General features: G+C 44.5%; 1 protein-coding gene and 1 long non-coding RNA gene across 2 annotated transcripts in view; one reads left to right on the top strand and one right to left on the bottom strand.

Annotated features, from left to right (window-relative positions):
* Positions 1 to 552, bottom strand: part of ccn1l2 (cellular communication network factor 1, like 2) — a 4515-nt gene extending 3963 nt beyond the window's left edge. The window contains exons 1-2 of the mRNA XM_069166258.1: positions 328 to 552; positions 1 to 175 (exon numbers count right to left, since the gene is read on the bottom strand). The exon at positions 1 to 175 is cut by the window's left edge and continues 42 nt beyond it. Coding sequence (XP_069022359.1) covers positions 1 to 175; positions 328 to 396 — 244 coding nt within the window. The 5' untranslated portion in view covers positions 397 to 552. The remainder of the gene's footprint in view (positions 176 to 327) is intronic.
* A 7179-nt stretch (positions 553 to 7731) lies between these two features.
* On the top strand, positions 7732 to 11225 carry LOC138208410 (uncharacterized). Its single transcript, XR_011179090.1, has 3 exons — positions 7732 to 7895; positions 9772 to 11020; positions 11135 to 11225. It is a non-coding gene; the product is annotated as an uncharacterized lncRNA (long non-coding RNA).
* The last annotated feature ends 2670 nt before the right edge of the window (positions 11226 to 13895 follow it).

The following is a 13895-nucleotide window of genomic DNA, read 5'->3' on the forward strand; positions in this document are numbered from 1 at the left end:
GGCAGCGCAGCCCCTTGATGTGGTCGCAGGGCTCGGTGCCGCTGCAGTCCTCGTTGAACTGCCTCGCGCACACCTTGCAGCAGCCGCAGTGGTCGCTCACCCAGCTGACGCCCGGCAGGCACGGCGGGGGCGACGCGGCGCAGGAGGAGCACTCGGCCGGGCACTCCACCTCCGCCTGCAGGGGAAAAGGGGGAGGGGTCAGAGGTCATGTCAGGGGGTTGGGGGGGGGGGGGTTGTAAACAAATCAGATCAGAAGACAGCTCATCTGATGGAAATGAAGTTTTATGGAGATAAATAACAAAAAGTTTGTAAGTCAGAGCGACTCACCATCACCGCGCCGCACAGCAGGAACAGGGTGGAAATGATCTGATGCACAGTGACGGGGATCAGCAGCATCCTGACGGCAGCAGGTGAACACAAAGAAAAAAAACTCCCAAAGAGGCTGAGAAGCAAGAGGCCGTTCAGGTCCAGACGTCCGGAGAACAGAGGAGTCCTGTCTGTCAACTCCAGGACGGAAAAAAAATATCCACAGTCAAGAGTCCTGCAGCGTCCTGGTGTGAGCTCTACTTCATAGAGAGGGTTCCCTGTGCACTTATAGACACACACATGTGGCTCCGCCCCCTTGCCGTGACATCATCCCCTGTGCTGTAGCACTGCTGGAGACTGTCCAGGAGGAGGTGGGGGGAGGAGGAGGAGGGAGAAGGAGTGTGTCTGATGTATGAACCACTGACAGTGTCACAACATTATCAATAAGTTTAAACAGGAAACTAAATCCTGGTGGAACTTTTTCAGAAGTTCAAAAGTCTATTTATGGGGAAACAAGACTGTAAAAGAAACTACAGGTCAGCCGGGTACCTGAACGCATCGTGTCTGAGAAGGAAGGAAACGGTGGAGGGTAAAAAACCTAAAGAAGGGAATCCCGCTCCGACCCGGTGATGTGGAGAGAAAATCCCCCCACGAACAGCTCTGTTCTTCAGCTGCGGGACTCTGTGCTCAGGACATCCTGTGTGTCCGTCCTCCCCCACCCCCCACCCCCATCTCTGTCTCTTTCCTGACAGGGCAGCTGTCCAGGAAAACACAGGCCTTGTCCTCAGGTTCCCATGATTGGTAGGAAAAACTCCACATTCCCATTGTCATCCCAGGGGCACGTTAAAAAAAACAAAACAAAAAAAAAGTGTTTTTGCTGGAGAGCAGGAAGGTCTTCACATTAAGCGTTGGCTCGCGCCGTCAAACATGGGAAACGTAATTTGGTGCGTTTGATAAGGTCGCTGAAGGTCTCCTGCAGGGAGGGAACAAAAACACACACTTACAAAACATATTCTGTATATCTGGCGTAATTCAAATAATTACTGCAAAACTAAGGTGGGAAGTGACTGAAGTGTCCTGAACTTATTGTTGGTCTAAAGCAGGGGTGTCAAACATACGGCCAGCGGGCCGGATCCGGCCCGCCAGGGGGTCCGGCTCGGCCCGCCGGATGACTTTGCTAAGTGTGAAAATTACAGAAAGACATACATTGCATTTCTATGAGAATATGGAGGTTTATGAGTACAAACGTTTTGTTTTGTAATTGTTTTTTTTAATCGATCCAGTAATTGCTTCAGAAACAGCATAAATGCGACGTCTGCTCCGAAGCTGCTGCTCACTTTGTGACCCGTTAAATCTGCAGAGGAGAGCCCAGGCAGATAAACAGTGGGCTGATGTCTGAGTTTTTGCTCTTTATGTTTCTAGTTTATTGTAGAAAGACCTTTAAAACAGGGTTTATCATCCAAAAACCTTCAATAATTTAAACATAGAGAAATGTTGTTGTTATGTCTGCGTTATTATGCTATGATTTTACTGGTCTGGCCCACTTGAGATGAAAGTGGGCAGTATGTGGCCCCTTAACTAAAGTGAGTTTGACACCCCTGGTCGAAAGGATGCCGTTAAAACTCTGAGGGGCCACAAAGTAACGGAAATAAATGATTTCAATTTGAGCAAAAAAAAAAAGTTGAAAACTTTTGATATAAAAACTCCTTAAAATGCCCTGCCCATCTATAAAGGGTGCCCTGACTGCACCGCGGGCCTGTCAATCAAACAGACACGGGCCCCCCCAAACATACCGCTCTTTGAATCCTAATATCTATTGAATGCTGGATTTATTTCCAGAAGTAAACACTGATCAGAAGGAGTTTATCTAATGACACCATGATGACTTTGTGGAAAACATTTCCTGACTTTGTATTTCTGACAGAGGTTGTTTTTTTGGAGCCAGCCCCTAGTGGTCCCTCAGTGGTATTGCAATTTATGGCACTTTCGCATTGCAACTCGATAAAATGTGTCCATCAGTTATCTCGGTGTTGTTAGCTAAAGTCACTCCTTCTTATTAGTTTTCTGGAGGTCCATCTGAAAATAATCCCTCATTCATTAGAAAAGAAGATTCAAGAAGACCTGTTTTTTGGGGCGTGTCCGTTTGATTGACAGATCTGTGGTGCAGTCAGGTTTCCACTATAGGTGGGTGGGGCATAGTGTCCTCAGGTTCCCAATCAGATCAGTCAGATCCACCGCTCGCTCCTCCCCCATCTCGTCCAAGTATGGTCACTTCCTGTTCCAAAATAGCAAAGATGGTGACATCTGGTGAAAATAGCGAACTGGAGGCTTCATAATGGCCGTTCACAAACCGACAGGGAGACGACACGTCCAGACTGCTAAAGTCATTCGTAGTCACTGTGGTAGCAGTTGTGAACAGCAATCCCCAAAAATATGCTAATTGAGGAGTTGCTAGGTAACCAGCTAGCTATGTAGGAAGGTGACATTCCCGCTCTGTAATGTCACCTTCAAAACCCACTGCTCCATTGCTGGTCCAACTAATTATATCCGCTAAATGCAACGACAACAAAGAGAATGAAAGGGACTATTATTATTATTATTAACCTCCATTTGTAAAAAGGTAGTACTTTCAAGTTTTGTGGATTTCAGTCAAGTATTTAATGTGTATTTAATGTGTTGTTTTACGAGGCCTCCCTGGCATTAAATAAGTCACATTCAGCTGTGTGAAAAAGACAAACCTCAGCCCCCCACCACCACCACCACAAACCTCATCAAACCCGACTGCATTGCTCAGAGTAAACCTGCAGCCCTTTACCTTCCACTTCACACAGCTCACTTCCTGTCCAGCAGGTGCTGCCGCTCCCCACTCTGAAGCGCTGCGACATGTTACATGAGCAGCCACCCAGACACCTCAACCACTGGGATGACGGAGGGAGGGGGGGGGGGGGGTAAAGCACCTTGTTGGGCAGTGGCGGTGGGGGGAGGAGGTGGAGGAGGAGGAGGGCAGCAGTCTGGATTCTTGGCATTCCTGGCCCACAAAGGCAGGATGTGTGCACCGGCCACCACTAGCGTTGGACACTGATGGAGGAGCTGGAGGAGTCGAGGGGGAGGTTGGAGTGGATGGGGGAGTTGGGGGGGGGAGGGTGCTGGAGGGGTTGCCAGTTTGGCAGCCTCCCGCCTGGCCGTGTGCCAACCATTGTTTTGTCCGCCAGGCAAACATTTCCAAAACACATGGAGGTCAGGAGTTGTCAGCGATTCATCACGATGCCCCCCCCCCCCCCACTCTCCCCACACCTCCACCACCCCATGTTTGTTTTCTCAGCTCCATATCTGACACTGACCACCGGCCCAGATGACTCTTTCCTATGAACGCTTCTTTTCCATTGACACCAAAAAATTCCCTTCAATCAGCTGTCGGTTTTTTTTCTAACCAAAAAGACGAAGAAGTGATGACGACTTCGAGGTTTTTTTTTATTTCAAATGGCGGGAATTTTGGCTCAGAACAAACTTCAAATCACACTTTGAACAAAAAAAAACAAAAAAAAAAGCCCGGAGGCACAAACAGGAAGTGTGTGTGCTTGTAACACCTGAGGTCAACGGGACCCACAGCGGCGAGGGGACGAGTTTACATCGGACGAGGAGCGAGTTGGTAGAAATGAAAAGGAGTTAATAGATTCCTCACTGAACAAAAACAAACACTTAACAAGACATATTCTGTATATGTTGCGTAATTCATGACAAACAATTACAGCAAAACTAAGGTGGGAAATGACTGAAGTGTCCTGAACTTATTGTTGGTCTGAAGGATGCCGTTAAAACTCTGAGGGACCATCGGTGACTAGTTCATATAAGAAACCGACTCCACAGTGACTGTGTGTCCTTTTGAACTGTGATTACAAAAAGTGGTGCATCTCTAATCATTTGAATCCTTTTGTTGTTGTTGGGAGTCTCATCGGTGGCGGAGAAACTTTGGTTTTGACGCTTCCTTGAAGCTAAATAAAGAGAATCAAGCGACCGGCTCGACCTCGTGCGTGTTTGTTTGGTTGTTCTGTAGTTGTGTGTCCACACCTGAGGCTGCTTTAATCTTCCCTGCAGCTGTTTTAGCAGCTCGACTTGAGGGCGAGAACGCCGAATCAAAGCCAGAACACACGAGAAAAACCTTCGTCTACACTTCCTGTCACCTGTGAAGAGAAATTCTCCACCTTCAACAACTATTCTCTAAAAAAATAACTTTTAAAGGACTTTAAATAAACATCTTGCTGTCGGGTTTTACTTAATTTATTTTGGAAAATTTCCCTACAGCAAAACTTAAGCTCGACTAGTTTTCTTTGGTTTTCCTTTTGGGCAAAAGTTGTGACTAGTACCTGGTACTATTGTTTTTTTAGTATCACCTTCATCGAGGTTCCAGGAACGCTTGAGACGATCGTAAAAGGTGACTGGTTGTTCAGAAAAATCATCGTAATCATCTTTGCCACTGCGGCAGGGGACGTCCCTGCACGAACCCGCCGAGCTACAAGATGATGTCGCTATAGCAACGGCGCAGCATTGATGGTGGTACTATGTGCAGTGAAAGTAAAAAAAAAAAAGTACTGGCAGTAAAACAAAAGTACCAACGTGATGAACCAAAACCTGTTGTTGATGACTCAGCACATTTTCTGTTCAGCCGTGTGTGTGTGTGTGTGTGTGTGTGTGTGTGTGTGTGTGTGTGTGTGTGTTTGTGAGTCGTGACTCCGCCTCCGCCGCATCCCTCATAGTAGTGTCCTTAAAAAAAAAAGCTCCTGCTACGCTGCAGTCATCACTCATCCCATGAGGTAGCCTGAATGGGCGCGCACACACACACACACACACACACACACACACACACATACACACACACACGCACGCGCACACACACCATGATCACCAGATGAGTATTATATGTCGTAGATGAGTGCGAGCAGATTATGTCACGAGCTGCGGTGCGTTCAGGTGCCCACGACCGGCAGCAGGTATAAAAGGTTTCCTTCACGGCGCTCGTTTCCAACATCTAATATCTAAACTCCGGCGCTCGTTTTCTGTTCCCGCCCACGTGACTTTTAACGATTTAAAATATTTCCTCGGCTAATAAAACATGAAAAACATACAGTGACGTAACGCCAGTTCCTACGATAAGATTAACGCTGCGTTCACGTTAAGTCGGAGGAAAGTTAGCGATGGTGAAAGATTCCCATGTTTACGACTTCTTACTGGAGATTTCAGCTGTTTTTAATGAACAAACGCCAATGAGTCATGATGTGGTCAATGCTGATTGGCTAAACTTACCCGGATGACTGGAAGTGACTCGTGTTGAGGAGAATTTGGAGTCTTAATCAACAGCAGGCAACAACATCGGGGGGTGAATTAATGTGAACGTCTTGGTGAATCTGTTTAAAATTAAAAGCCTTCTGGCGTTTCATCCAGCGAGAAGCCTTCGATTTGACTGGAATCAAAACGTATCGTGGGATTCCCGCCGTGTTCAGTACGAGGAACACTTTGGACGCCGAGAACGGGGAGAAGCTGAGAAGTTTCATTTGTGAAAATATTTTCCAAAGAAAGCATAAAAAGATTTATCTGAGAGAGACATGAATTAAAACTCGAGGCGGTTTCCTGGATTGTGTTTGTTTTTTTTAGATAACATTAGCTGGCAAATTTTCCTTGTTTTGTCAATTTGAATAAATTCCATGAACTGCTGTTCGGACATATTTAGCTTTTTATTTTAAATGCGGCTCCTACTAACGGATTACTAGACGTAGGTTTATTGTCAATATCGGGTTGCTTTTCAAATGAGTTTTTAAATTTAGTGAACTGTTTAGCTCAAAGTACACATACTGTACACATCCTTCCTAAAATACAAAAAAAACACTCAAAAGCAGCCAATTTGTTCCAAAGCACTCTTCTCATTTGCTTGGATGCCTTTTCATTAAGCAGGATGAGGCGGTTCCACAAGTTTTAAACGGGATGAGTAAAAAAAGTTAATGAAAAACCGGGTGGGGGTGGGTAGGTGGGGGGGGGGGGTCCTGTGTGTGTGGCGTCTGCAGGTGTGGCAGTCCTGCAAAACAAAACAAAAAAGGGGAGTTGTGGTCTGAGCTGGCAGCTGGGGGGGGGGGGGGGGGGGGGGCACATTCCTCCGCAAAGCATCTAATAGGAGTGATGACAGCAGGGAGCGCGGAGCAGCAATAACTGGCCACGGCGCTAGCAATGCTAGCAATAACCCGGCCATTGTGTGTCTGGCAGCAGCAGGTGTGCTGCTGGTCCTGATGGCCACGCCCCCTCCCACACAGGTGTGCAACAAGTGGATTTAACCAAAGACTTGTACACTCGTCGTTTACTTTTTCTTTTTTTTTTTTTTCCCCAAGTCAGTGACCTTGTCTTTTGTTTTTTGAGGCACTTTAGAGAAAAAAAAAAAAAAATCGGAGCTTTTATTATTAATAACAAATGGATGATTGACAGGTGTCTTTGATAGAGAAGTCAGAGTATCTACAAGTTTAATTCAACATTCAAGCTGAAAAACTGAGCAGCAAATTATAAAAATTGTACAAAAACTTTCATTTTAACATGAAATATAACATTCATCAAAGAATATATTCAAACAGCAACAACAGGCCGGGTCGAGCTAATCAATGGAATTCAGCACTTTGAGGGGAATTTGTCCATTGATCGGCTGTTGCCACGACAACAGACGACGCTTTCAAACACGGCCGTTGCTGCAAAAAGAAGCTCCAGATTCTAAAAACGAGCGAATTATTATTAATTGAAAACTTGAGAAATGCCCTCTCAAGATGTTTCTTCAGATATCGAGTTCACGTGAAGACGGACGACCTGAAAACCTGAAAACCTGAAAACCTGAAAACCTGAAAACCTGAAATGCGTCCGCTGCCATCAAAAAGAAACACGACAGCGTTGTTTGTTTGTTTGTTTGTTTGAAAGCTGAGAGGACATTTCGAACAGCATTTCTACTTCTTGAGAGATATTTCAGGGAGCGGCGGGATTTCTGCCTGAAGGCCTTAAAAAAAACAAAAAAAAAAAACAAGGTAAACTGAGTTTTTCCAAATTAAAAGGAGTGCGATGGGGGCGGAGCCACGCCCTCCAATAATCTCCCAGATTGAACCTGAAGATACAACGGGCCCAAAACGGGAAAAAAAACCCACAACAAGTAACGCAGATTGACACGACGACACGACAGAGAGCTGAAGAAACGAGCGTCGACGCAGATCGCTGCTTCTTCCTCGTGGTGAATCCGACGCTTCTGCTCGCACGCTGCATATTTAGTCCGCTAGAATAAACAAGCTGCTATTTCAAAGGGACTTTAGTGTGGGGAGCTGGCGGTGCGGCCCGGGGCCCGACAGAGAGCGTCCTGTTCGGCGGGCGGCGGGGGGGACGGTGGCACCGCCGCACAGCGCTGCCTGTGATTCAGAGAGGAAAATGTTATCGCAGTGGAGAGCCCGTAAACAGAAAGTCTTCCAGAACGGAGCCGGCGACACACAAAGCTCGCTGTGCTGGAAAAACAACATACAGTAACTGGAAATGAAGTCACCTTTTTTATTTTTTTTCTCGACGGAGGAGCGCAGAAGGTATTATAGTGAACAACAAACGAGGCCCGGCGACGCTCGGACCTCCGAGCTCAGGGTTCGGGTTGTTTCCTTTGGCCGAGCGGAGAGATGGTTTGTTTGCTCGGCGCTAATAAACGATGACAAATATCCAGCGTTACTGGCGTCTAAAAATAAGGCAGAAAGTGTTTGCGCCGATATTCGACGGGGACTGAGGTCATTTGTTCAAAAAGGAGCTCTTTGAAACCTCTTCAAGGGTTTTTGTTGTTGTTGTTTTTTGGGTGCTTTGAAAAGTTCTGGACGAACGATTTAATGCTTGAAAATGTCTCATTTAAAGACAACAGGGTTGTTTTTTTAATCTTCAAAGTCAAAGAGAAATCACATTTTGGGATGTCTGATGTGTCTTTAATAGTTGTTTTTGTTATTATTAAAAGCAAGAAGAGGAGTTTTGCTGCTGCTAGCAGCTGATTGAAGAACAACACACCTGTTATTGCTGCTTAGCGCTAACCGTTAGCCACGTAGCTAATTGAGCTGCTTTTATTGCATCATGTGTTTTGCGGCTGTTTGGTTGCCTCGGTTACCAAGGGAAACCAAACACAAACAAACACAGAGACGTCCGTCAGTCACAAACGTCCGACATTAACGGTTTTCCCAACTCAGATAATTCCAGTTTGAATATTCTATAACGTGAACGTGGAGACGTGTTTTTACGTGATGTTTTAAATGTCGTTAAAGTGGCGGCTTTTGATTTTGATTTCAATTCTATATTAATTGCGACACAAAAAGATGATCCACTAATAATAATAACAAAGACAATAAGAGCAGTCGACACAGTTCCAGGTTGTGTTGATGTTAATGTGTGTGTGTGTGTGTGTGTGTGTGTGTGTGTGTGTGTGTGTGTGTGTGTGTGTGTGTGTGTGTGTGTGCGTGTGTGTGTGTGTGTGTGTGCGTGTGTGTGTGTGTGCGTGTGTGTGTGTGTGTGTGTGTGTGTGCGTGCGTGTGTGTGTGTGTGTGCGTGTGTGCGTGTGTGTGTGTGTGTGTGTGTGTGTGGCGTGCGTGTGCGTTTTTCTATCGTCGGTGACTCTACAGCGCCACCTGCTGCTGCACAGGAGCAGAAACCCAACGCTGTTCCGCGACACCAAACCAGTCTGAGCTTTTAGGTATCACTCGTGTAACATGTAATAATAAGAATAATAATAATAATAATAATAATAATAATAATAATATGTATTCGTAGAGCGTCTGTTTGACAAATACAGATATAAAGGAACATTTAAAAATATAGAAAAGAAATGAGATTCATGAGAACAGATAAAATGCATAAAATGAAACAAATAGAGTTAAAATATCAAATAAAGCAATATGCACTTTAGTTAAATACTAATGTAAAGAAATATGTTTGTGTCTTTCTTTTAAAAGTATAAACTGAGCTGATATCCAACGGTTAATTCGTTCCACAGCTTTGAGCTGACAATTTTTTCTCACTTTAATATTGAGTGAAACGTGTTTCGTGGACTCGCTCACAGACCGGCGATGGTTTGGTTACCTGGCGGTCGAGGACGTCCTGAACGGGACTCGTCCTCCAGCGCTGTTCGGTCCACGTCGTCCGTCTCCTCCGTCCCATCGAGTCCAGACTGGGTTCACCGCGCAGAGAGAAGAGATCAGTTCACACGGCAGCTATAAAACCAACATCTCATCCCAGATTATTACCGAGCAGTCTGAGCAGCCGGTTGGGATATTTAGAAAAAAAGAAGCACTTTCAATTTGAAACATTTCCATCTATAAAAAGTGTGTCAGGAAATTTGATTTACAACAAATGCTCCACATGCATCCAGCGTGAAATCAGACGAGTTCACATTCTTGAATGTGTTTGTTTGTTTGTCTTCCTGGTTTTAATCAGAGGAGTTCGTGACCAGCCGGCAGCTCTTCTGCACGACACGTTGAAAACAGAAGAAAGAAGTCACGTAATCGGAGCCGACGTCTTTTGGAGGCCGACGGCCCGTTCTCACTTCGCACTTCCTCTCACGCAGAAACATCTCGTTGCTATCGGCGACGACCGAGTGAGTGACGACCTTCGACAACAGGAGGGGGGAGTCGCCGAGACGACGGAGACGAGCGTCCGATGGGAACCTGCAGACTCGGCAGAATGAGTTTTATGAGTTTTATCATGTTTATACGCTTTAAACCAGACAGATTCGGTTTCTCCGCTCAGATTTAAACTGCACGAGTTTGTCCTGAAAACAAACGACAGTATTTGATCTTCTCTGGAAGAGTGAACGTCGTGTTTTTACACTTCAAAGAAAAAAGTTTGATACAATAATTAGAGCCTGACGGATACACGATTTTATAATACCAATAAGAGGGAGTAAAATTAAAATATTGATTTGATTTATATATATAAAGTTTGTAGAAACTATCATTTTTTTGCAGTGATCATCCAAATCAAACCCTTTTGACCTGTAATGATATAATGAAGTAATATAGTAATAATATAGTTTAACGTCCACGCTGTCATCAGTGCACTGAAACACTGAATCTCCTGAGCAATTTAATCATTACAAAAATACACAAACGATTCCTAATTTAACCACAAGCATTTTTTTTTAAATTATTTCTGTAAAAAAAAGTTTTCATTTTAATACATATCGCCAACATATTCACTGATAAATCTGTGATATAAAATCTGTAATTTAAGAAGCAACAGCATCTCAGCTCTGCTAGATATTGAGATCTTTCTGCTGTTGTAATAATAATAATAATAATAATAATAATAATAATGTCATAATAAATGTCAGTGAAACGTGGTTCGTTTCTCAGTCGGCGCTGCTTTTTATTTTGACAGAACATTTTGAAGTCTGAGTTGTGAGATCTGAGTCTAGAGGACCGGATGTCTGACCTTCAGGTCCGGTTTGTGTCCGGTTTGTATCCGGAGGACCGGAGCTCCTCTGCATCCTCTCCCGGGTCGGGTGGAAGACCACCGGACCGCCCCTGATGTTAAGCCTCTGCTTCGACCCGGGCGGCTGCCGGTGGCGTTCGGCCTCGGGGTCGGCAGCCGGAGGTTGACCCGCAGGAACGGGACGGCAGCCCGTGGGAAGGGCGGAGGGCTTCTTCGCCTGCAGGGAGCGACTCCTCTTCGTCTTCCTCGACTGGTTCTGCTGCACTTTGATCTTAAACAACAAAACACGTCACGTTTTATTCCGACAGCTCAGAGTCCCGTTTTCCTTTGAAGGAAACACGTTTGTTCTTCACCTGCTTCTCTACAGGCGTGTGCGTGTGCGTGTTCATGATCGTGTCCGTGGAGGGAATGAAGATCAGGTCCTGGACGGCCAGACGAGGACACGTGGAGCTGCGGCCAAAAGAACCAAACGGGTCCGACGGGGCGGCACAGAAAATATGAAGCATTTAAAAAAAAAAACATTAAATCATAAGAATAGATGGCAAAAAAACCAAAACCAATCGAAAACACTGCATGTTGGATTTATGATGTGTTATTATGACAGGATGTCAGCGGCGTCTTCAAACTAACAACTCCTGATTCTGCTCCTTCTCGATCATAGAAATCATCTCTGAAAGACCTTCTTTTTTTTTTTTTTTTTATTCTTGTCTTCACATTTTTGTATGTGTGAGACTTTAGGTTGCTGAAGCGGAGATGGGACGTTTGTTTTCCTGGGACGGGGCCCGGGAGCAGTTTTACCAGAGTACTGACTGGAAGGAGGCGCTGCACTGAAGGTCGGGAGGTTGAAGGGAAGAAGAACCGGGAAGCGGCTGCGTCTCGATGTTCTTTGAAGTCAGACACATACCGGGAGGAAAGGTGAGGAGGATGACGTTCGCCTGCAATCACAGTTACAGCTTCTAGAAAGACTGACGTCACAGATGAGAACCGGGGATCTGCTGGGAAACCGTTCTAACAATCACATAAGAACATCTGACTTCTTTATACTGATGCAGAACCTCAGGAGTCCCGTTAACCCATACAGCAACACATCTTCTGCTACAGTGGAAATCAACGCTTGGGCTCATATTTCTGTAAACCAATTACAGTCCTCTGTTGATTTTGACCACAGTAACACACAGACAGCAGAAGAGGAGCACATCGTGGCGGGTTCATACTAACGTTGTACGTCCGGTGAGTCCGGCTGCGTGTCGGGTGGCCGACCTCGGCCTTCATTTCTTCTCGGAGTGTTTCCTGATGAGTCGGCGCGGCTGAGCTGTCCTCGTCCTCCCTGCGGTGACGCGAGACTCGTTTCATTTACGTCATCGGCACTTCAAACGTCGATCAAATCCAGCAGAATACGACAGAGTAACGTACGGCCTCCCCGGTGCTCCCGGCGGACCGACCCAGCAGCCGGCCGCAGCTTCCGAGACCTCGCCTCCGCTCCGGCAGAAAAAGGCGAAGTCGGCGTCGGGCCACTCCGACGCATCGACCACGGTGACGGACGGAAACCCGTCCTCTGATCACACACAAGCGTTTCTGTTATAACCGGTTCAAAGTCCCAGGAGGGTTCCAGGTGTGCTCACCTTCACAGGAGGTTCTGGACGTCATCCTCGGGGAGGGAGAGACTTCACCGCTCCACGCTTTCCACATCCAGGTATCATCACACCTGCACGCGGGACAGAAACAGATGTGATTGGAAAGAAGGTCGAAATACCAGAGATGTGACAATTTATCAGTTAGTTCAGGGATAGAAAATAAACTGTTCTGATTATCTGCTGATAACAGTCGTCTGTCTTTGATTAAAAAAAATGCTGATATTCTTTAACTCCACCCTCTAAAGAAATGTGAATATTTTCTGGTTCTTTTTGTCCTCTATGATAATAAAGTGAAAATATTTTTATGTTGCACCTTCAGCTTTGATGAAACACTTTTTAAAACAATTTTTCTGACATGAAAAAAAAAAATAGTGAATATATTAATGGAGAACATCAGCAACAGATTTATTAATATTGAAAATAATCCATTTAGGAAACATTCACCATGAAGGACTTGTTTTTTGAGGGTATTTTTGGTTAATAATAACTGTGTTGAGTTCATGGTGTTAGTAAAAGTCAGGAAGACAAATATTCTGTTTGTAACTACTTAAGATTTACAACTTCTTTAATAGAGTATTTGTTGTTCACTAGTATTTGCCACTAAACTTTACTGAAGTAAAAACATGTGAATACTCTGTGCTTCCCTTTAAAGCTCTCTCGTCACATGCAGCTGATGTTTAACTCCATTTAATTTACGAAATTTGTCGGTTTTCAAGGCCGCCAGACAAAAACAAAACAAACTTAAAGAAAAGAGTCTAACGGATAAAAGAAAGCTCAAAACACATCTTTACTTCCGCCTTTAAAGAGCTCTTGAAGCTCTCCTGCACTTTGACCTACCGCCTTTAAAATGCATTTTGATATTTTAACTGTTTAAATTTATGCGTTTTATCGGTTCTCCATTTATTTTATATATTTTTAAATGTTCCTTTATGTACTCATGTCAAACGCTGCATGTAATTATCTCGCTGTAAATCACTTTGAGCTGCATTTCTTGTATGAAAGGTGCTGTACAAATAAAGTGTATTATTATTATTATTATTATTATTATTATTATTATTATTATAACGGAGAAGTTAACGGTTTCCTGACGAGTACTCAAACATGCAAAGCGCGAGCTAACCGGCTTCACTCGGTTTATATATATATTATATCATATATCATAATTCACTGAGTCCATCTGCTTTTCAACCAGACTGTAAACACAATCTTTTTTTTTTTAACAAGGTGCCAATTAGACATTAAGATAGTTTAGTAACTTTCCCGTCGGCACTGCGTAACGTTTTTAATTCATATCTCCCCTCAAAGAAACGTTTTTAAATGGAAGTTTAATTTATGTCAAATTTGATTCAGAACTCAGCTTCTGTCTCACGTGAACTTAAATCTAAACCGAGAATAAAAGTCTTTACTACTTACCTTTAACTTGAATGCGGGTTAATTGAATGATTCACTTTCTGCCATCTGGTAACAGCCCCGTTCTGTTGCTTAGCAACAGTG

Source organism: Embiotoca jacksoni, unplaced genomic scaffold, assembly GCF_022577435.1.
Source record: "Embiotoca jacksoni isolate LCO1_2020_lvr unplaced genomic scaffold, fEmbJac1.0.p SCAF_37, whole genome shotgun sequence".
Taxonomy (NCBI): Eukaryota; Metazoa; Chordata; class Actinopteri; family Embiotocidae; genus Embiotoca; species Embiotoca jacksoni.